General features: G+C 38.1%; 1 protein-coding gene across 1 annotated transcript in view; it reads left to right on the top strand.

Annotated features, from left to right (window-relative positions):
* Positions 1-21952, top strand: part of LOC145686739 (ribosome biogenesis protein BMS1 homolog) — a 67352-nt gene extending 45400 nt beyond the window's left edge. Inside the window, exons 13-20 of the mRNA XM_081760363.1 lie at positions 707-855; positions 3219-3407; positions 4730-4860; positions 7283-7391; positions 8154-8424; positions 9389-9564; positions 15554-15715; positions 21693-21952. Coding sequence (XP_081616489.1) covers positions 707-855; positions 3219-3407; positions 4730-4860; positions 7283-7391; positions 8154-8424; positions 9389-9564; positions 15554-15715; positions 21693-21896 — 1391 coding nt within the window. The 3' untranslated portion in view covers positions 21897-21952. The remainder of the gene's footprint in view (positions 1-706; positions 856-3218; positions 3408-4729; positions 4861-7282; positions 7392-8153; positions 8425-9388; positions 9565-15553; positions 15716-21692) is intronic.
* The last annotated feature ends 1655 nt before the right edge of the window (positions 21953-23607 follow it).

Raw genomic sequence — 23607 nt, 5'->3', positions numbered from 1 at the left:
GTCCAGGCTGCAGACCAGAGTTAAACATTTTTGTCAAAATTCGAACCAGGGAGGGGGGGGGGGTCTGAAGGGGGAGTTTATCGGGACATGTAAAAGTAGTAGAAAATGACCGATATTAGTGTCGAATTCATACTTTTCGGGGTCGCTGAAATCAATGGTGAAACTCCGATCACATTAACTTCCAAATTCAGGCTATTCGGCCCCGGGGCGGGGGAGGAGGAGGAGGTGAGATACCGAGACATATAAAAGTAATCCAAAATGTCCGATATTAGTGTCAAATCCATACTTTTCGCAGTCGCTGAAATCAATGGTGACACTTTCATTAGCGATGACTTGCAAATTTAGTTACAATTGTATGCGGATCGGGAGTCAGCGGAAGGGGGGGGGGGGAGAATACCGAGACATGAAAAAATAGCCCAAAATGACCGATATTAGTATCAAATCCATTGTTTTCGCGGTCGCTGAAAACAATGGTGATACTCCACAGGCGTTGACTTACAAATACAGCCCCGTGGGAAGCATGGGTATATTCAACTAGTTACTAATAAAAAATACAAGCGCAATACAATAGAATTAAAGAAACTAGGGAAGAGGGGGAGGGGGCATTCAAATCTGGAAACTTTTCTAGACTTTATACAAAATCGTTTTAACTTATAATTTCACGCTCTAATTCTAATGCTAAATGTTTTCTTTCAATATTTTTCAGAGAAGCCAAAAGACGAAGTTTCAGAAAGACAAAAGTTAATGGAGAAAAAACGAAAGTTGAAGGAAAAATTTGACGCTGAATACGATGAACAGGAAGGTGGAAAGAGTTTTTATGAAGAACTAAAGCAGGAGGTTGATCAGCAAGCTCAGGTAAGTGTTTATGGTTTTAATATTGGATTGGATTGAGTTTAGCTTCCCATTCAGGAGCGAGTCTTTATGAGACGTGAACCTACAGCTTAACATGCAATCCAAACCATGTGAGCTCCCTCGGAAACCGAACCCGTGTCTCCCATGGTTTTAATACGAGGGTGATTCAGAAAGTAATGCCTCCAACGTGATACCTTTATTAATAGCACCGATACAGGTATCAGTGGAAAGCTTGCAATGTCCGCTACAAGTGGTGGCATCATTTTTCAACATACTCCCCATTACGGGCAACACACTTGCACCATAGCGAAACAAGGGTTTTCATTCCGTCGGCGAAGAATTGTGGCGGCTGCTGGCGACACCATTGTCGAACTGTTGCTTCCATCTCCTCGTTACAATTGTAACTGCTTCCATCTCCTCGTTACAATTGTAACGTTGGCCCTTAAAAGGTGATCCTTAAGTTTGGGGAAGAGCCAAAAATTGCAGGGCCGGACTATAGGCAGGATGAGGCAGAATGTCAACAACACTTTGCCAACAGAAGGGACAACTTTGAATTTTTTGGCGGAGATGAGGACGTGTGGTGGTACTTCATCGACTGACACTTCGTGTCCGGGTCGTAATGATGTATCCACGACTCATCGCCGGCAATGAATGTTCTTGGGCGCACAACCTTCCTCAGTCAGAAATCCCATGACAGCCCGCTGTTTCAACCTGGCATCACCACTGCATGCTATGAATTGCTCCATTATTCTGGAACAAGAAGCGATAGGAAGGTGAAACAAGTGACATTCTATAGCTTAAACATTAATGCATTAATGATAAACAGTTCAGAATATTTGCAATACTACTGGCCAAGCATTGTGCTTGGAGGTATTACTTTTTGAATCACCCTCATATTAACCACTGTCTTTTGCCTTCTTTTCGAACTTCATTAATCGTGATTACCTTAGTATAAGACACTGTTTTTCCCTCCTCTGAAAATAAGTCTCAAATGGAATGCGTCTTCTACACTGATACAGAGAATTGTGTTTATTTCAAGTTCATACTTTTCCCATTTCTTTATTGTGTGATGTCTTCATTGCGGTGTATAACAACATTCCAGGCACGTACAACTCAAGAGTATATTTTCTATTTCACTTCACAGTATATTGCTTTTAGTTAAGCATTGATAATTCCATAAATGTTTCTTGGTAACTTTTATATTAACCTAACCTAACCACTGGCGTGACAGCCCTTTCTGGGCCTGAGCCGCTTTAACGCCATCTGTTAGCGATCGTTTGAATTACATCCAGCCTAGCGACGAACACATCAGTGTCTTGCGTCACTCTAACGCAAACACGCGTATTATGAGCTTCCTCCTCATTTTGCCTCACGACGCTGGATGGGCGCCGAAAATCGGGATGCACCGGCCGGGATTCGAACCTGTAACCACGCGGACATAGTCCAACGTTCTAACCATTAACTATGGATTTCCCAACCTTTAAATTAAATTAAATTAAATTATTATTATTATTATTATTATTATTATCATCATCATCATCATCATCATCATCATCATCATCATCATCATCATCATCATCATCATCATCATCATCATCATCATCATCATCATCATCATCATCATCATCATCATCATCATCATCATCATCATCATCATCATCATCATCATCATCATCATCATCATCATCATCATCATCATCATCATCATCATCATCATCATCATCATCATCATCATCATCATCATCATCATCATCATCATCATCATCATCATCATCATCATCATCATCATCATCATCATCATCATCATCATCATCATCATCATCATCATCATCATCATCATCATCATCATCATCATCATCATCATCATCATCATCATCATCATCATCATTATTATTATTATTATTATTATTATTATTATTATTATTATTATTATTATTATTATTGTTGTTTTACAGTTCGGTATTGGCGAAACGAAATGTATAAAGTAAGTTGGGGCGTGGGGATACTCCTTTAAGTGCTAATGGAGCATACGTTTCGCTTGTGTACACAGTCGATTTATTCTTGCATTACATTAACCAAACATTCCACGGAGCTTGCGAACAATCTCTGTACAACATTCAGTACATTTGTAACAAGTTTTCATTATGACAACACACTACTCCACTGGGATGCGCTCCATTCCTACCTGTACAGAAAACAGATTACGATCATGTGCTGTTTGGTGCGCCGTGACTGCCAACCACAAAGACAATAGATGAAATTGTGTAACGTTCAGTGCTGTCAGTTTACTAGAACAGAAATGGCGTGCATTTCAAAAGTTGTGTTCTTTATGGAATACCCTTTAGAACTTTTGTGTCTCTTTTCAGCTTAACAAAAACGAGTTCGAAGGATTAGGTGACAGTTTAAGAGTCCAGTTGGAAGGCTATCGTCCTGGAATGTATGTCAGAATAGAAGTTGCCAGTGCTCCTTGTGAGCTAGTGACTAATTTCGATCCGACATATCCTCTTATTGTTGGAGGGTTAATGCCAGGAGAAGAGAACATTGGATATGTTCAGGTAAGTTTTTTTTTTTTTTCCTTCGTAGTTGTTATATCACTGTTACATAATCTCATGCAATATAATCCGTGATCATAATTTTTATGTGTTTACTAGCAAAAAGTCTGCTCTACAATCTAGGTAAGAACTGAAATTTACAAATATGAAACGGAAAATTTGAATATTGTTTGGCTAATTAAAAGCGGTGATTCGTGACATCAAACGAGGACAAAAAGTCCACTTGCATGTTGTCGAATTCCGCCTCGTGTACGAGTGACAGAGATGCCACAACAGTCTAATCCTGACAATTAAAACGGAACAGAAAGATGTGCACAAACTATCTTTGTCTTCGCAACTGCCCAAAGTACCATTTTGCTGATGTCCATAGCCACATTTAACTAGTTTCACGTCACGAATCACTTCTCACAGTTTGTGCACATCTTTCAATTCCGTTCCAATTGTTAGGATTCGAGTGTCGATTCCAAGTTGGCACCCCCTGTTACTCGTACACAACGCGGAATTCGACAACAAGTAAGAGGACTTTTCTTCTTTTGATGTCACGAATCACCTCCCGGAGTTTGTGCACATCTTTCAGGTTTACCCTGTATAGCCGTAATGCTAAAAATTAGATAGTATCTATATAGCCTTAATGCTAAAAAGTAGATAGTATCTATATAGCCATAATGCTAAAAAGTAGATAGTATCTATATAGCCTTAATGCTAAAAAGTAGATAGTATCTATATAGCCGTAATGCTAAAAAGTAGATAGTATCTATATAGCCTTAATGCTAAAAAGTAGATAGTATTTATATAGCCGTAATGCTAAAAAGTAGATAGTATCTATATAGCCGTAATGCTAAAAAGTAGACGTTGTCTTGTACAGTCTTAATTCTTAAGGGAAACCTTGAGATCTGATCAGAAAATGAACTAAACAAGTTTGCAGTTGAATCCATGTTTCCTGTATTCTCACTATTACTCATTTCCTTGTCAAAGCGTTAGGTGTATGCAGAAAATACGCTACTATTTTTTGAATGTGCTGTCTAATATTGAAACGACAACCTGAGTATAATTAGTCTACGGTTTTTAAATCGACCGTAGACAATATTTCCTTTTTTACATGCAAGCAGTATCAAGGAATTCGATGTAAACAGCAGATAGTGTGTAATTCAAATACAGAATTAATTCCGAGATTTTGCTTCCAAATATTTCTTCTGAGGTACCGATCACACTGTCCGTGTTAAGTATTTACAAGAACTTTGTTCCGTACTCGTTATTTGTGCAATGTTAAATTCGATCATATTCCTGAATTAAGATTGGTATACTCTCCTTCTTTTTCTTTTAAGGCTCGTTTAAAGAAACACAGATGGCATAAGAAGATCCTGAAAACAAGAGACCCTCTGATCATATCACTCGGGTGGCGTAGATTCCAGACGCTTCCGTTGTATTCAGTCCAAGATCACAATTTTCGAAATAGGTAGGTCAATGTAACTACTATGGTATATAAATATTTTTCTTCTATAGAATTTATTTTGTAGAAGGAATTATTTTGGTTGTACGGTAGGTTTGGTGTCATTGTCAATTTAACGATAAAGTCAGAATGTGATAGAGCAACATATCAAAATGAAGGAATGAGGAATATTGAATACTTTTGCTTAAAATTAAGCCCCTAGCAGAGAAAATTAGACCAAATATGAATTCTTTATTAGGTAATTATAATATGCAGTCTTGTTGAAAAGTGCTAGCCCTCCACGCCTCTTTAAAAAGTCCGTTACTGTTATTTGTAAACGTAAGTAAATGAACAAAGATGATTCTTCATGGACTATTCCAAGATCTTTATTTGAAGCAAAAGTACTGAATTTAAATTGTCGTGCATACAGTTGTGAGAATACTGTATGCACAAGGATCGTACAATTTCAAGGATCTTCAAAAGATAAAGAAATAGCAGATCTCTTAAACAGGCTACAGGTTAGAGAGGCAGTAACAAGTTAAGATGTGAGAGATTGATGTGAGATGATGACCAGTATGAACTATCCGATGAGGCCATTGTTAATTTAGTCACACAAGATAACAGTTCGGATGACAAAGATGACAGTGAAATGGTAAATGTTGAAAGAATCAATCATATGGATGGTTTGAGCACGATATATAAGGCACTGCTTTACGTCAAACAGGAAGACAACACGGCAGCAGCTGATATTACGATGTTGCGATTTCTGCGCAATATAGCGGCCAAAAACAAAGCAGCTTAATGAAGCAGAAGACCATAAAACACTCTTACAAATTGATGTGTATGCTAAACAGTACCTTATTTTACGGGTGCTTAATTTGAAATTGATTTTCAAAGAAAGCTATGTCGTTAACAAGAATTTCTTCGGATGTCTCAGCAGATCGGGTCCTGGAACTGGACGACACCCGTTTCAAAATAATGAAATAAAAATGAGGATTTCAAGATACTTGGAGAGGTTAGGGAAGGAAGGAAGGGATGAAGTATGATATCACAATACCTGTTGTTCCATTATCTCTGCTGGGCTCCTTGGTTTCCTCTCGATGATCGACCGATGATCTGCCGTTCTGGTTATAACGTAAACTGATTCTCTAGCCACTGAGCTAGATCCTGCCGTTGACCGATTTTAAGATTCTTCGACTAGTATTCTAACTAACCGACTCCGACGTTCTCCAGCTAACTCCGAAGTCTGGCTCCCGATTGACTCCAACAACTCCAAAGATTGTCGTCGACTGACTCTCATGAACTCCCCGGACTGACTCCCAGTTTCCGGGTTGAACGGAGTATTTAAGGATAAAAATCTTCTGTGTTCTTGCTGATTCCAGACACGTGTCGATGAGATGATTTCATCTCAACAGGTACTTTTGACGTCAGAGATGGTTAGATAATCAGGAAAGGAACTCTCTCAGCTTTATTACATCAAATACACATTGACATAATACATTACATTAACGTAAACACTTTCACGATTCAGCAGTGAAGAGACAAAACTACGGAAGAATATTTTTTATTTTTGGTTTGAGAAAATAGGATTGTTCATTTTCTCCTGTGAAAGTCTTCCGTGTTTACAATATTTGTTTTTAACTTTCACTATTTTTACCAGGATGTTTTTCGATACTTTATTTAAAATATTTTACTTTTACTAGTTTATTGTTTGGTTTCCCCGAGAGATTAAGAAAATACTTCAGTTTTTAATATCACAAAATAAAAGAATGTCTTACTTCTTCATCACCAGTTGACAGGAAACTAGGTCACGTACGTCGAACCTGAACTCTTCTTCAGGGAAACAAATTCGGCATAAGCGACTCTGTCTCTTCTTCTTGACGATAACGCCCACCGCCACTCAGCACGCAAACAAGACACAAAATTGAAGAATTAGGGTAGAAAGGCCTGCTTTACTCTCCATACATCCTCAATTACTTTCATCTTTTTTCGGTGTTGTAAGGTGAACGTTTCGAAACAGATGAAGAAATGAAGCGGAATATGAAGCGGAGAATGCTAAATAGCCAAAGCCCTAGTTTTTGGCAAAGGGTTTGGACAAAGTGGTGCAACGGTGAGACAAAGGCCTGAACCTCAATGGGGATTACGTGGAGAAGTGAGGAAAGACCTACTCATACATGTATGTATACTTTACAAATGTATCTTAAAAAGTAAATATTTTACAGCTTAGGGTAAACTTACATATTGAACAACCCACGTAGTTTGGACACGGTTTTAAGCATTGTCTGTTATAAGTGGTTTTACTTTAGCCACGATTCCCCAAATCAACACAGGCGAGGCCTGAGAAATCACAACGCTAGTTTGGGAACTTCAGAATTAGATCATCTACTGTATTTGCTTTTTGATATTGCTAATATTACATTCTTACTGTATATATTTTATTTGATTGTAGATTGTTGAAATATACACCTCAACATTTACATTGTACGGCACATTTTTGGGGTCCAATCACGCCTCAAAGCACAGGATTGTTGGCCGTTCAAGACGTAGCTGGCAAACAGGTAAGCTTTGATATTCTAAATAATAAGTTGATCCTTTTTTAAAATTATTTTTTGTATTTTATTATAATTAATTCATTTAGAAATGATTTCTTCGTTAGTAACGTTTAGTTTTATTTTTGGTTTATTGTGCTTAGAAACGCTCATAATAATGAATATAATAATCTGGCATGGTTCTCGCAAAGGGTCTGTCCTAGCATGATAGTGTAATTGGCCCTTGATCCAAATTGGCTCGTTATTGATCCAAAATGTTATATTTGACGTAAAACCACCCCCCAAAAAGTTTCGACTCCCTACTCTTATCCGTTAACGAATTATCGTATCATACATGCTCAAAATTTAATATCTTTTTAATTCTGGTGAGAATGGTTCAAGTAATTTGAAAGTTTCAAAGATTGTAGATACTATGTAGGTGTAAATGTGAACATTTTCTTAAATGCGTATTTTCTTTTTTCCCCCTTTTTGCGTTTTGAAATTTCAAAAAGTCGTAGAAAAAATTTTGAGAGGGACACATCGCTGATTTTTTGTTGTTGCAATAATAGTTCATTCAATCTTCGTCGCTATCTTCGTTGATTGGATTTTTTTTTTTTTTTTCAACTTGAGAGCCTGTTTTAAGTAAATTAGTGACGGAAGAGAAAGGAAATTTAAGGTATTTAAGTAGTCTAATTGCAAACTAGCTTAACATTTACTTGAAACATTTATATTCAGCTGTAAATATTCTTCCTACCATTGTAATATTGAAAAATTTCCATTCATATATTTCAGCCAGATTTCAGAATTGCCGCTACCGGTGCTGTTTTAGATCTCGACAAATCCGTGCAAGTAGTGAAGAAGCTAAAATTGACTGGAGTTCCTATGAAAGTGTATAAGAAGACTGCTTTTATTCGAGGGATGTTCAATTCGACGTTGGAGGTTGCTCGATTTGAAGGCGCTAAAATAAGAACTCAGTCTGGTATTCGGGGTCAAATCAAAAAAGCCGTCTCGAAGCCAGAGGGAACATTTCGAGCTACGTTTGAAGATAAGATTATGTTGAGCGGTAAGTAGTGGCATATATAGGCTGCATGAAAATCTCTGAAACTCTGATTGTACTTTTCTGTTAATTAACTGACACTAAGAATGTTCTTAGAACACACTTTCTTACTAGCATAATTACTTAACAAGTTAGTAGTATTTCTTACTTGCATACTTACTGTAAGCTAGCAATATTTTCTTGCTTGCATACTTACTTTAAGAGTTAGTAATCCTTCTTACTTTTATAATTACTCTTGAGTTAGGAATACTTCCTCGTACTTACATATGTACTTGAAGAGTTAGTAATACTTGTTACGTGCATAGTTACTTTAAAATTTAGCAGTACTTCTTACTGTCATAGTTACTTTAAGTATTAGTAATATTTCTTAACTTGCATAATTATTTTAGAAGAGAAAGAAATGAGGATGAAAAGAATCTACCTTGGACCAGTATGTTAGGTACCATCCCGGCATATGCCAGGTGTAAATAAAGAAATCTCAGGAAAACCTCACTTTTTCGACTGTATGTCCCCAACGGGAATCGAAGAACTTTGCACTTTGCGCTAGCGCCAAGCGGGAGCTTCATTACAAACGATTGCTGAGCCAAGTCTGGGCGTCCCGCCGATGTACGCGCAGGCTTGTTTTTGAGTAGGGGAAACTACAAACACAACAGTGTTGCCAACAGCGAACAGTTTCCCTGCGTCCCTAGCGCTTTGGAGACTTATTTTTGGAATTAACCTCGTATATAGCAAGCAATTATTTAACAGAAGTTCTCAGGGAATGTGGAATTGAATGTTAAAAATATAAATACTCGCAAGTGTTAGCGTAACAGTAATATTGAACGTATCAGGCGTCCTTTAGTGTAAAGAACGCTTATGGTAAGATTATTTAAGTATAAATAAGTATTCCATATGTTCTTTGAGTAACTATAAGAAAATTATATTTTTTGAAAGTGACAGATCTTTAAATTTTTTCCCTTTTCTCTTTTAGATATTGTATTTTGCCGAACGTGGTACGGTGTACAAGTTCCTCGATTCTACAATCCTGTCACATCATTGCTGTTGCCTGCTGAAAAGAAGAATGAATGGAAAGGTTTAAAAACGCTAGGACAACTCAAACGAGAGAAAAATATCAAGAATCCTGTCTCTGAAGATCATCTGTATACGGTAATGGAGAGTTCTTTAATACATAGCCAGTTAAAATACATTTCACATGTTTTCATAAACACAATTTTGGGAACTCATAAGAGAATACGTATTGCAACTATTTACTGTTATAATTTGTACTTACCTGGTATGTCCTCCAATTTTCACATGCAGAAACAGTATGTGGTTTCAAATTTTCGGTGGAAAGCGTCCAGAATTATCAAGAACTCAAAGGTTATGTTAGTGTGTGTATTTAAGTTCGTTTTAGCTGTACTTGTTATTTTGTCTAAATATTCTGATGTTTAGGTTCTTTATTGAAATCATGTATATTCACATATCAAGTACTAGCAGAATACCCGTTCTTCGCACGGGGAGAATACATTTTATTTTGGGCATAAAGGGCTGAATGTGGATTTAAACAGCGTCGGAAGTGTCACCGTTCATCTCAGCAACCCCAAATCTATGAATTCGACACTAATATCAGTCATTTTCGATCATTTTAAAGTATCTCTCCTCCTCCCCTAAGTTGTACCGTCAAAGTGAAATGATAAAAACATTCCTAGGCCCAAACTTCATCTATGTGGAAAATTTGATCGAAATCGGGCGGGTGGTTCAAAAGGTACGAAGTCACAAACATGGTGTCTTTCATTTATATATACAGATGGTGATCAGAAAAATGGAAACACCTGTAGTTGGCAACACGTCAGATGTATGGGTTGGCAGTGGTGTCGTGGTGCCCGCAGCGACGGACCGCTGGTGGTGATGTGTTAGGTCGGTCTCCATACTACGTGAGGCGCAGTGGAACAGCAGTGTCCAGTGGCTGCAGCAGACGGAGGTAGTGTAAAATGGGAGACCTCTCAGATTTTCGAAGAGGGAAAATTGTTGGTGCGCGGTTATGTGGAGTGAGTGTGACGGCAGTGGCTACTGTGTTAGGTGTGGGACAGTGTCAAAGGTGATGACGGCCTACACAACACACGGGAAAACCACATCGGGGAAGCGGAACAGTGGGCGGAAGAAAATCATGAATGACAGGTCACGCCGGGTATTAAAGCGCATTGTCACGCAGAACCGTCGTGCTACTGCGGAGCAAGTGACGGAAGAACTCAATCAGCACCTCCCCCACCCTGTTTCGACAATCACAGTTCGCCGCGAATTACATGACATGAACTTACGGGGTCGTGTTGCACGGGCGCAAACCGCTCATCAGGGACCATAACGCTTTCGCACGGCGTAAATGATGCCGCGACCATGCAACTTGGACCGTTGCGGACTGGAAACTTGTTATATGGTCGGATGAGTCATCCTTCACCCTATTCCCAACCACGGGCCGTGTTTATGTGTGGAGAACGCCCAAAGAAGCTTATGATCTGCAGTGTCTCCGCCCAACTGTGAAACATGGCGGCGGCTCGGTGATGCTGTGGGCCGCCATATCATGGTTTTCATTGAGTCCTGTGGTCACACTTAGCGGACGAATCACTGCCAACGATTATGTCGCAATTTTAGGAGACCACTTGCATCCTATGGTCCGGATGTTGTTCCCGGACAATGACGCCATCTTCCAGGATGATAATGCACCCATTCACACAGGGACACCGTTGTTGCAGCGCGGTTTGAGAAACATCGGGATGAAGTTCAACACCTCCCCTGGCCCGCCCAATCCCCAGATCTCAACATAATTGAACATCTGTAGTCCGTGTTGGAAACACGACTCCGGCGACGATTTCCACCTCCATCCTCTCTCACAGAACTGGCCGATGCCCTGTGCGAGGAATGGTGTAAAATTCCACTTGCTACCATTCACGACCTCTATGCCTCCATCCCACGTCGCATCAAGGCTGTTCTGAAAACGAAAGGTATGGCCCGACACCATATTAATCTGGTATCACCATCTGTATATTTAGAAGGTCGTAATACTAATAATTTTTATTAACTGCAAATTTGTACAGAGGAAACATAAATAATTATACATTTGTATATTTCTTTGGAGATGAAGTAACGACTTTCTTTGTCTATAAACGCGGCCTCATTGAAACAAGTTTTGGGTGTCTTACTCAACATATAAGACTAAAGATAAATTCCATATGTGTAGTATTTCTACACTCTAAAAAACACTATCCTGAATTTGTATGTAATTGAGGGTCTACAAAGATAACCGTAGCTGTTACCGTAGGATAATTATAGCTTAACTTTTAGCTTATTACAGGATCCGGCAAAAAGAATTCCCGTATTTGGAGAGGGCGATGAGAGTTGTGGTGGAGGATACGACGGCGGAGAGGTATCGATCTATAGCGGTGTACGTTCCATTTTCAGTAGTCGTAATGGCGTGGCCCGGTGAGCATCGTGCGTTTGTTATGGATGAGTATATTCGTAATGGTTATTCTATGATTACTACTCAGCGGGTATTTTCGCATTCTGTTCGGACTTTTCCGGCATAATTCTGTTCCAGATAGAAAAACTCTCCAAGTTTTGGTATCAAACTTCAGAGCGAGAGGTTCTGCACTGAGAAAAAAATCGCCTGGCCAACCTGCTTAAGTGCTGAAAGCTTTGGAGATTGTTGGATGAACGCTCTCATGCGCACCAAATTTTCCGGTGTTGTTACGGTCTGAGGTTGGCAGGCGATTTTTTTCTTAGTGCAAATCCTGTTGCTCCACAGTTTGATGCCAAAACTTGAATAGTTTCTCTATCCGGAACAGAACCATGTCGGCCAGGTCCGAACCGAATCCGAAATGCCCACTGAGTAGTAATCACAGAACCACCATTACGAGTATACTTATCCACAAGAAACGTACGATGCTCATGTGCCACGCCATTGCGACTACTGAAAAATGGCACGTATACCGTTATCGATCGATACCCCCCTCTGCCGCTGTATTCCACCACAATTTACAGCGCGCTATCCAAATACGGGAGGTCTTTTTGCTGTACACTGTCATTAGTAATGGAGACTTCTTTTTCAAGCTGTGGTGTCTGTGAGTATTCTCAGGGTACTCCCGTTTTCTTCCACATTCCCATTTAACCAGTTCTTTCCTAGTCATCACTTTCATTAAGCATTCGTCTCTTTTATCCTGCAGGGCTTCCCAAAGATAGAACACATTATGAATTTTCACACGAGATAATACTAACCTTATGTGTTGCAACAGTGATAAGTAATGTCTACTCTTAAATTTCTCATCAATATTTACGGCGTAAATCTCGAACGCCTTTCTTCGGGATGTTTTCAAGCGGAATTCTGATAAAGTAAGCTATTCACATTTTATATATAGCATTTCAGTGGCACTCAGTAAAATAAATTTAATCTGTCACAGTGCAACAATACAGTTTATAGCAATGTAATATATATATATAATGCGGTGATATATAATGTGCAGTAAATATATATATGACATTAACATTTAGCTTAAAAGACTCAGAAGAAGAAGTGGTGCACGGTGGCTGAGTGGTAGAGCGCTTACCTCTGGTGCGTGAAGTCTCTGGGTCGATCCCCGACTAAGTAAGTTTGTGGTGGACAAAATCGTATCCATGGGATTTCTCAGGGTACTCTCGTTTCCTTCTCCTTCTTCATTCTACCAATTCTTCCATCATTATTGACTTGTTTTAATCATCGTCTCACTTAACCTAACAGTCATAAACGTGGGACGTTAAACTGAAAGATTTCATTTCATTTTTATTTTCATTCCGAAGAAGAAAGTTGGAGATGTGCACCGGAAATATTGAATTTAAGTTTAAGACTAGAATTTGCTAATAACTGCTGGAACACACAAAGTTAGTATTATCTTAAATAATAGTCTTACTTTAATTGCGTTAAACAAGTAATAAACAAGCAATAACTAAAAATAATACAGTGACTGCAGTGAAACGTATCTTGACCGCTTTGACCGCACCGTATTTATTGTGAATCAACAGTCAAGGCACGCTATATTCCAACCATTTTAATGTTTTTCTTAATTATTCCGATAAAATCATGTTTAATAACCTTAATATGATTTTCATTTTAACTTTCGTTTCCTGATGATGGACGTAAGGTATTGTTCGAAATATATTGACTAGTATTCATAATCCTAATTCAATGCAGCGAGTGCGTATACTTTTATTCCATTGTGATTCCCAGTGAGACCTTATAACAGTCTTCCTATTGTCTTTCATTGTAGTAAATAGGAATTAAAGAAACTAATTAGAAAGTGATCACTATAAAACTGAGTAAACTGAGTCAGCAATACATAACTAGAAGGAAAGAAGATTATTTTTTAAAAGCACCGGAAACTTCATATTATATATATATTTTGGGGTAATACTTTCAGTGTTGCTGTGCAGATTTTATTCCCACTGACTGACGGAAGAAATTGTGGAGGATGTTTCAGTGTCTGATATTGAATTTCTTAATCAATTTCCAGTCTTAATTTAGTTCATGGTATGAAGAGTCGTTGTGGGCTCCGTAGTCTAGAGGTTAGAGTGTTGAACTCACATTCACGTGTCCTGGGTTCGATACCAGGCTGGTGCATCCCACTTATCTGCTTTCACCTAGCGTTGTGAAGCTAACTGAAGAGGCTGAATAAAATACTCGACGGCTGCTAGACCCAGAAACTCCTGCTAAAGATAGGGCGACGCAACGCAGTGTCCAAGTGTTTGTCGCTAGGATGGACGTAGTTCAGACAGTTGCTGACAGATGGCGTTGGAGCGGCTCAGGATCACGAAGAACTGTCACGCCAGTGGTTGGTTAGTTAGGAGTCCTTGGTTCGATTCCCGGTCACACGAATTTGCAATATCGTGTCATGCATTTTCTCGGAGTTCTTCCGTTTCCTTCCACCAGTTCTTTGATAAACATTCTCTTTAGTAATCATTCCTGGATACATAAAACTAGAGAAATTTTATTTCAGTTTTAATGTTTTTTCTTATGTAAGGTTTATTTTATTTTTGCAAGTAGTTAAAGTAATATTGATTAATTCCTTCTTAAGTTACTCTGTGGGAATTTGATGGCGATGTCTAGAACAACGTCGCTTGCAATATTTACTGGAGAACGTACTTTAGACGGACACGAACTCCTTCATGGCTATTTTAGCGGAGACCTGGCTTCGATTCCTGGTGGGAACTCATGTGGTTCTGATCCCACGTTAAGTTGTAGTTTTAGTCTCATTTGTCTCAGTGTTAAACAGGATATGAAATTTCAAATCAATCAATGAGATAAACATATTCTTTCCCGGCTGCTGTACATGTTAATGTTTAAAAACAAAATGACGAGTACAGTAGAGTCTCGATTATCCGAGCTAATGTGGACCAGATCTAACTCGGATAAGCAAAATCTCGGTTAATACGGATGGATACATAGAAAATTTTGTACAGTATTTATTATTGTTGTTTATGATTATTTCTCTTTTATTAGATTTTTCATTGTTATTGTATTTATTATTTTTATTGGACATCCAGTACAGTACATATAGTTATACATATATATGTAGATAGGGAATTAGCCATAATACAGTAAATAAAATGCGGTTGGACATTGATATGTACGTAAGTTAAACACAACACAAATAAAATAATGTTTAGCATACACATAGACCCCCATTTTTTTTTAAAGAAAAAAAAGTATCATAATCTTCTTCTTCATTAAGATGTCTCGTTTTTGGCCGCTGTATTGCACAGATGAATCAACATCATAATGCCAGCTGAGGCTTTGTCGATTTGCTGTTCGACATAGAACACTGCCTTCTCAAACTGAAACTCAAGACACGCAACAATTAAAGTTCCCTAGCTTACTTATGGCAATCTCGGGCGGAGTCGTCATTTTTACGTCAGCTTTATGTTTGCTTTGTTGCTGAAACAAAAGGCTGTAAACTTCTTATCATTGTATCGGACCAGTTTTTTTTTTTTTTTTTTTTTTTTTAATTTTTGTTTGTATTAGCTCGGATAACACGGAACCTCGGTTAATCGAAACTCGGATAATCGGGACTCCACTGTATAAAAAAAGCGAGTAAGAAAATAATACTATATTTGTTTTTTGCTTTTATTTCAGCCAATTGAAAGAGAGCCGAAAGTCTTCCGTCCATTGGTGATTCCGAAAGCACTTCAGAGTCAGTTACCTTATCGAGATAAACCGAAATTACCACCAACCAATAAGAAGAAGAGCCTAGAAAGCCAGAGAATTGCAGTCGTTCGAGAACCTCATGAGCAAAAGGTACGTATCAAATTCTGTATAACAATAATTACCAACAAACCATTTTTGTGATAGCAGAAAGGAGGATTCAGCTTTTAAAAATAAGATTGGATATATATTAAAGATTTGAAAAATTACAGTAAACCCCCCTTAACACGAACTCGCTTGAGCCGAACACTCGATCAACATGAACAAAATTTCGGTCCCGGCAGCGATGTACGTTATCTTACAGGAAGTTGTATCAGTTAACATGAATTTCGGTTAGCACGAATTACGAACTGATTTTTAGTCCGTTGCGTCATTAAAGTGTTTCATTTAACACGAACTTTCAACGTTTCTTTCTTTCTTTTTTTCTCGAGTTTTTTCCCTTCAGATTTTACTCCCGATCAATTTTTGCAATACAGTATTTATACTGAAGAAAATTGCCTAGTAAATAAGAGAGAAACGAGAAACGCATATTTGTTTACTTTCTTACGAGCTGTCAATTCTTTCCTCCCTCCAAGCACATAACACTACAGCTGTTTGGCAGACGAGTTGGCGACAACACAATACAAAATAATTCCTCTACCCACCCCTGTGGCTGCAACTTGGTGATAGCAGTCATAAATATTTAATTTTCCATTATCAGCAGAGTTGCGAATTTTATAACTTGGCCTGGATTTTTTGCGTGAAAATTCCAAGAATTGGAGTTCGCGAACGTGTTTTAAGCTCGCTGTTTCCACCACTTGACTTTTCGGGTGTGAACAATATTTAGGTTATTTTTTCTACTAAATTTCACCTCTAAAGTTAGGGTGAGAACATTTTTCGAGCGAATACGGTAATAATAAGTGCAGTTTTGTGTTCAGACGTGCTTTTCTGTTGTTCAGAAGTGAGCCAGTACGAAAGGAGTCATAGCGAAGAGGAAGCAGATAAGTATAGATCTGCTGCAAACAAAACTAAAAAAATCCTAGTTTTCAGCGACTTTTGCGGAACCCATGAGTACAGTTGGCCGTGAAGTTACCAGACATTTTCGTTCCCGTCTAAGACACCGCAATATACAGGAATTTTTCAGCAGAAAATGATCTGTGGGTACATTTTTTCAAGTTACAGTACACTTACATTATTATTGTAGTATATTTTTCTCAAGTGGATTGATTTTCTGTAATGTTGCAAACTGATGCTATAAAGAGGATTGATGTATGCGATAACACAATCTTCCAAAATAAGAATACAGATACTGTATTTTTTTTATGACGACATGCATAATATACTGTAGTGCGTGTGTGTATATATATATATAAAAAAAACTGTGTTCCAAAAATAACATTTGGGTCATTCGGTTAACACGATTTTTTTTTTTTTTTTTTTTTTTTTTTTTTTTTTTTTTTAACACGAACTCTTGATTCTGGTGAACTTGCGGTCCCTTGTGATTCGTGTTAACTAGGGTTTACTGTAGAATAATAATAAAATCTCTTACAATACAATCATATTAACTTTCATAATGTTGATAAATAATATAGAGATCTGGAAATATTAAATTTCCTAAAATATATATATTACATATATCAGTATGTAACCATAATTTTTACATACATTAAATCTTAATAGCAAAAACTAAATCATGACGGAAATACAGTTTAGCCTTTTCCTTTGGTCAACAATCATACGATTGGTTTCACTTAGTTTTGGATATCTCTTTATTATGAAACAGATATTTCATTTTCGTGTATTTTTTTTCCTATATCCTGTATTATTTTACTTATATATATACTTACTTTATATATATTTAAGTTCCAACCTTCACCTTGAATTTTTCCTTCTAACATTCCCTCCATACATACTTTCTTCTTGTCTCATAATCTGTCTTTTTTTTTCCGAAATCATTTTTGATATATTCATTTGTTCTATCATTTCCAACATTTTCTTTACCTTATTCATCCACATAATTTTCAACGTTCTTCTATAGCACCACATTTTAAAGATTGCCATTATCTGTCTGTTTTCTCCTAGTGTAGCCTAATTCTCAGAAATACTTTAAAGCGTATATTTAAATCAGCAAGGGATATCAATAAGTAATACACAGCGATCTTTTTTATTTTTATTTTTTTCCACGCAGTACTATAGTGATCTGGGACGTGAAATTGAAAGACATACTTTGAAGTTCACACTCGGCAGTTGTTTGCTTACTGAGCAAAAAAGACGTGTGTGTTACAGTCGGCTACTTGTGAAAATCAGAGTTTTTTTTTAAATTTTATTTATTTAAAGGCAAAGGGTCAAAATGCAAATGAAATTCACAGGGAAATGGTGTGCATAATGGGAAAGACTGTATGGAGCGAACTAAAGTTTCCAGGTGGGACATGTGAATCTTGTGGATTTGCCACGTGCTGGACGTCCAGTGACAGCATGAAGCGAGAAAATGCTACGGTGTGGCTCTAGCATTTGGTGCAAACGGTGCCAGGTTCGATATCCATTGGGGACACTTGGTCGAAAAGATGAAGAGTCTTTTCAGGCCAGCTGCCTTGAGTGATGATGTTCCTGGTTTTTCCTCCTTCACACAGGCAAATCAAGTTGGGTGTGGCACCTGACATAAAGATCCCAAACCTCTTTCTTTCTTTCTTCCCCACTTCAATCCGTAGTGTGATCGCCAAGAGACGTCGTCACCAACACGTGTGATGTTTGTACCACGATGGGAGAAACGTGTTAAAAGACTTGGCGATTATGTTGAAAAGTAGCTTATATATTTTTGCTGTGCCTTTATTATGTGTATATATTTTTGCTATGTTACAATTTTCACCACCAACTAATAAAAGTAATTATTAAGCCTCCAAGGAAACATACGCAATTTATATGAAATATATATATTGGATATTCTAAAAATGGCGCTCACGAACAACCGAATGTTGTTCTTTAGGTCAAAATAAAGCGAAAATCCTATATAATGGCATAGCCTCCGCGGCCTCCTTTAGGCGCTATAGGGAATCAAAATTTCACTATGTGGCAACATCGCAGATTAACTTGGAACCATTAACATTGCTCTACGAATTCATCAAGCAGTTACATCCATTGTTATGCTAATAAGCGATGCTGCTTTCAACATATATCAACTTTAAAAACTTCCAACTGGAGGGAATCAATATAACTGTTTGATAAATTGGTAGATCTTCTCTGTGGTTCTTTAGCTGCAACCTTCCCACATAGTGCAATTTGCGTCTCCAGACGAGGACCTGAAAGGAATAAAATTATATATATTTTTTACTTTATTTTGACTTGTAGAATAGTCCTTGGGCGCCATTTTTAGAACACCCGATATATATATATATATATATGCACCAGAAATTGCTTTGAATCATGTTCTTCAAAGTTGGAGATGGACTGAAGCCTTTCCCCTGACTGATGTTAATCTCAGACTTCAAGCCTTAAAGAAAGATACAGCGTCCTTCATGAAAATTCTATCCTTTATAAATTTTTCTTTTTACCCCAAAGCGGAATCAATTCATCTTTATCACTGACTAATATCAACTCCAATTATAAAGGTAACCAAGAAAGTTCTGTCGCTTTTTGTGGAGATTTGTGTTCAATTGGCCCTCATACCATTGCGAATGGATATAAGGCGAAGGTCAGTTGTTGGTCTGGGTATATCCAACATCTACCTGGTTGTGGCAGGTCAGTTACACCATGAACTTGCGTAAGAACAGAGTAAACATGGGGCCTCCACGGAGCGTCATAAGAGCGTGTATGCTATACGAGTTCAAACTGAGGTCAAATTCCGCTGCAGCAAGGCGGAAGATATGCCAGGCCTTTGGTAAGGGGTGTCGTGACTACGCGGTCAGTGCAGCGGTGGTTTAACAAGTTTAAGGACGGTGACGAAACACTCGAAGACGCACCACGTACTGGAAGAACAACGAAGACAAAATGAAGATCTTCAGGCAGCAATTGAGGCGAACAGTGGCCAGACATGTGGGGAACTGGGATCACAATTCAGTGTGAGTTGAGAAACCATTCGGGAGCACCTTCATCAACTTGGGAAGCACTACAAGTTGGGTCCCACTTGATTTGATTCCGGGCCAGAAGGCAATGCGAGCAGACACCTGTGTTACTTTGCTGTCTCGTCTGAGAAAGGCGCCATTTCTGGATAGGATGTTGACATGTAATGAGTAGTGGGTCTTGTACGAAGCTCCACGGAACCATCATCTTTGGTTAGCATCCCATGAACCGGTTCCAAAACAACCGAAACCAGCACTGCGCCAGAAGGTCCTCCTGTGTGTTTGGTAGACTACTCGCGGCATCATCCATCGGGATCTACCAGCTGATCAGAGCATCAATGCAACTATATACTGTCAGCAGTTGAGCCGTGTTCAAGAAAAACTCAAAACTCTAGAGCCAGCACTTCTGAATATTTTGTTACAGGACAACGCTAAGCACCATCTGGCTAGGATGACCCGGGACACCATTCTACGCCTTAGATGCGAAACACTATTGCATCCGCCATACTCCCCGAACATTGCACCACCCGATCATCATGTGTTCCATTCCTTGGAAAATCACCTTACAGAGCGCTAGTTCAACTCCCTAGTAGAGGTGCAAAATGCACTTGATACCTTCTTCGCTTCACGGCCCACCATGTCCTACCGCGATATGGAATCCATGGCCTTCCAGAACGTTGGCAGAAGGTCGTCGATGCTGATGGGGACTATTTTTGATCCTTCAGGTGACATGTCAATGTTCGAAGGTGGTGGGTAAAAAAGCGACAGAACGTTCTTGGTTACTTTTATATAATGCATGTTATGTTTTCTAGACATTTTTTTTAACGCGTAATATTACAAAGCGTGGGTAAAAAGTAATGGCAACATTATTATAATTCGTACGTAGCTTTTTGCACAAAATAACACTTGTTACATTCTCTCAATGTAATCGCATTCCATCTCGTATCACCTTAGCCACACGGTGGAAAGCGTCGTACACCTTGAGCGTGTTAATCTTTGTCGATATCCTGAAGGGATCGTTATATGCCACGGATTGTGGCTTCTTTTCTGTCGTAATGCTTTCCGCGAAGTGGTGCCTCCATTTTGGAGAGCAGATCGTCACAAAATCTGTGAGAACATTGTGTACTGCGCCCACGTGCTATTTCAATCGTAATTCACACACGTTGTTCGTCTTTCCGAGACACTGTCATGTCGCTTCCATTCATTCTCTGCTTCACGGCACTGCTGTTTTTGACTGAATAACTCACAGTCGTTACCACTAGCCACACTTCGTCCGTTCACATTTCCTTATCAAGTACGGAACTCTTGTAATGCTGAGACACACGGACCTTTGACGTGAGAACAGTGTTGCCACTTTTTACCCAACCTGTGTATATAAATTGGAGATAAGTTCACCTTTCATTATTGATCGATTTCAGCTCCTTGCTGTGGGAATAATTGGAAACCCTCAGAGAAGATTTTCTTTACATTGCACAAAAATCGTATATATTGACACGAGATTATAAACAAAATAATAATAATAAACTTTACTTTAAATGAATAAATTAAACTAAAAACTACTAGAAATTTGAAGCGCTCATTGGTTGGTAGACATAATGAAGGTAAGTGCAAGAAGATCGCATTGCGTGTCTCCTTAAAGCAAAAATAGTTGAGTTTATTCAAATATTAAAAGAGCTCTTAACTGGTAAGACATAGAAAAAAAATGTTTGTAAATACTTCAAAATACCTCATATAAGGACGCATAACGTAAACAACTGTGTGAAGATCTGCATAGAAAAAATAATGCCCTTTGCCCTGAGGAAGATTGACCAATAGTTCAATTGAAATATAGGCTTAAAACAAAATACGTGTTGAAGATACATTACAAATAAGTCAGTATGTTATGTTCACTGAATTGATTAGCCGCAAAAATAGAAAAATAAACATTTACTAAACACTTCATCATCGTCATCAAATGGTATGAAAACAATATGATATGTTTTTATTCCTATAAGTATTATTTGATGTATCTAATGCGTAAACTTCGTCGTTTCCAGGTTGCATCTTTGATGAAAATGCTGAAAACGACGTATAAGAAAAAAGAAGAGAAACTAAAGGAAGCAATGGTAAAACGAATTGAAGAACACAAAAAGGAGATGGAGAAGGAAGAATTACGGAAATTAAGAAGACAAAAAGAATTAAGAAAACAGGTTTTTAGGACGTTAAGCAAAATGGAGCGAAGCAAAGCAAAGCAGAAATAGTACCTTTGAATGTAGCTGCTGGCAATTTGTACAGTAAAGTTATTTTTAGAAATATACATGCGAGTTCATTTTTTTTATTAAAAGTTACCATTTTTTTTTTTTGTATTAAAACTTTTTTTGGTTGTGCTTTCAAATTTTAATCTACAAGTACTTATATCTGGTAAACATGGTGGATGTAGTGAATAGGTTAGGTTTCTTAGCCCAGTACCAGTAGCCAATTAGCATAGGCTTCTTTTCCTTTGCCATACAAAACTCTGGGAGCCACGGCATTTTATTACGAAAATACATCAAGCAATTTCACAGCAAAGTTTCTTTCCTATAGGGTGGTGCGGAGCCAATTTCTATATTTAAAAGTTTAATATTGCGTATGCGCGATAACTTGTAGTGGGTTGCGGGTAAGGAATGGGAAGTAAATAGGATGTCATTTCGTAAGAATACTAACAATTACCATGGACATTGTTGAAGCGATGAACAATGTGTTTTCTATGTCGTACTTATTACGAAACAAGTCAGCGATTGTTGAGACATTTCATTGTTAGCTGGCATTGTCTATTATGGCTGTTACAGTATTCTTATGAAATGACATCCTATTTACTTCCCATTCCCCACCTGCAACTCAGTCAAGATATCGCGCGTGCGCAAAATTCAAATTCCAAATATGGAAGTCGGCTCTGCGCCAACCTTTACGTCAATGGAAAAATTACTGTTGAGGAGCGCATTATAACAATGAGCTCTTTCTAGCGCTCGTCATTTATTTCTGTTTTTGATACGAAATTCGGATCGGCTGAAACGTTGTAGCTTCCTCTGATTAGGTTGTTAATTTTGACGGTTCTAATGACTTTTAAATGTATTGTTTCTGTCGTTACAATGGCAATGAGAGTTGCTTATTTACAAACGATTTTTCGAATGAAAATTTCTCAGGTGCAAATGCCGAGCAGTTGAAAATAGTTCGTCCGGCGATCCTCTAGGACAGAAAAAGCGTAATACTAAGGACGAGTTTTGAGGAAGAAACAAATGAGAGGAGCCATGCGAAAAAACAACTTGGTTTTGTTATAATTTATAACAGCACAATAAGATACCCAATGTATAATTCGCTCATGTTTCGATGGTGGCACACCCCTCTTTTTTATTGTTGCATGTCCGTGAGTTATTCAACTACAGGATTTTATTCAAAAGGCCACCCATGAGATCACATAAATTTCTACAGCATGGTTAGTCCACTCCACACAGCTTCTAAGGTAAAGATAGGGGAGAGTATACGAGGCCTCGAGCTTAAACTAGACTGAGTCAAATTTCACTCATATTATGACAATTAATGTGTTAAAGGCGGGTGTCTTCTGAGACAAGAATAATAAGTATATATCACTGAACGATTACATTTGTAATGAGCAGCTTCACACATGCTACAAAATGAACGGTGAACCGAATCTTTGTCGTGCAATACCGCATGGGCTATGGTGTCATTGTTTTATATAGATTGTCTTAAAAGTATTGAAGCTTTGGGAATCGAAGTTACATATATATTGTGAATATAAATATAAGGAATATATTTATTGTGATTTTAAAATATTATTATGAAAGCAATATGCACCATTTTAGTCAATGAACATTTGCCATTTTTCTGGCAAGACCCCCATCCCGTCGCTGTAGAACTTCTGTAGTTTCTGGACAAAAAATTATGACACGAGGTTTAGGATTAGGAATTACATTT

This window comes from Thermobia domestica, chromosome 5 (genome assembly GCF_964235325.1).
Source record: "Thermobia domestica chromosome 5, izTheDome1.hap1.1, whole genome shotgun sequence".
In the NCBI taxonomy this organism is placed as follows: domain Eukaryota; kingdom Metazoa; phylum Arthropoda; class Insecta; order Zygentoma; family Lepismatidae; genus Thermobia; species Thermobia domestica.
This window is presented reverse-complemented; position numbering and strand designations above follow the sequence as displayed.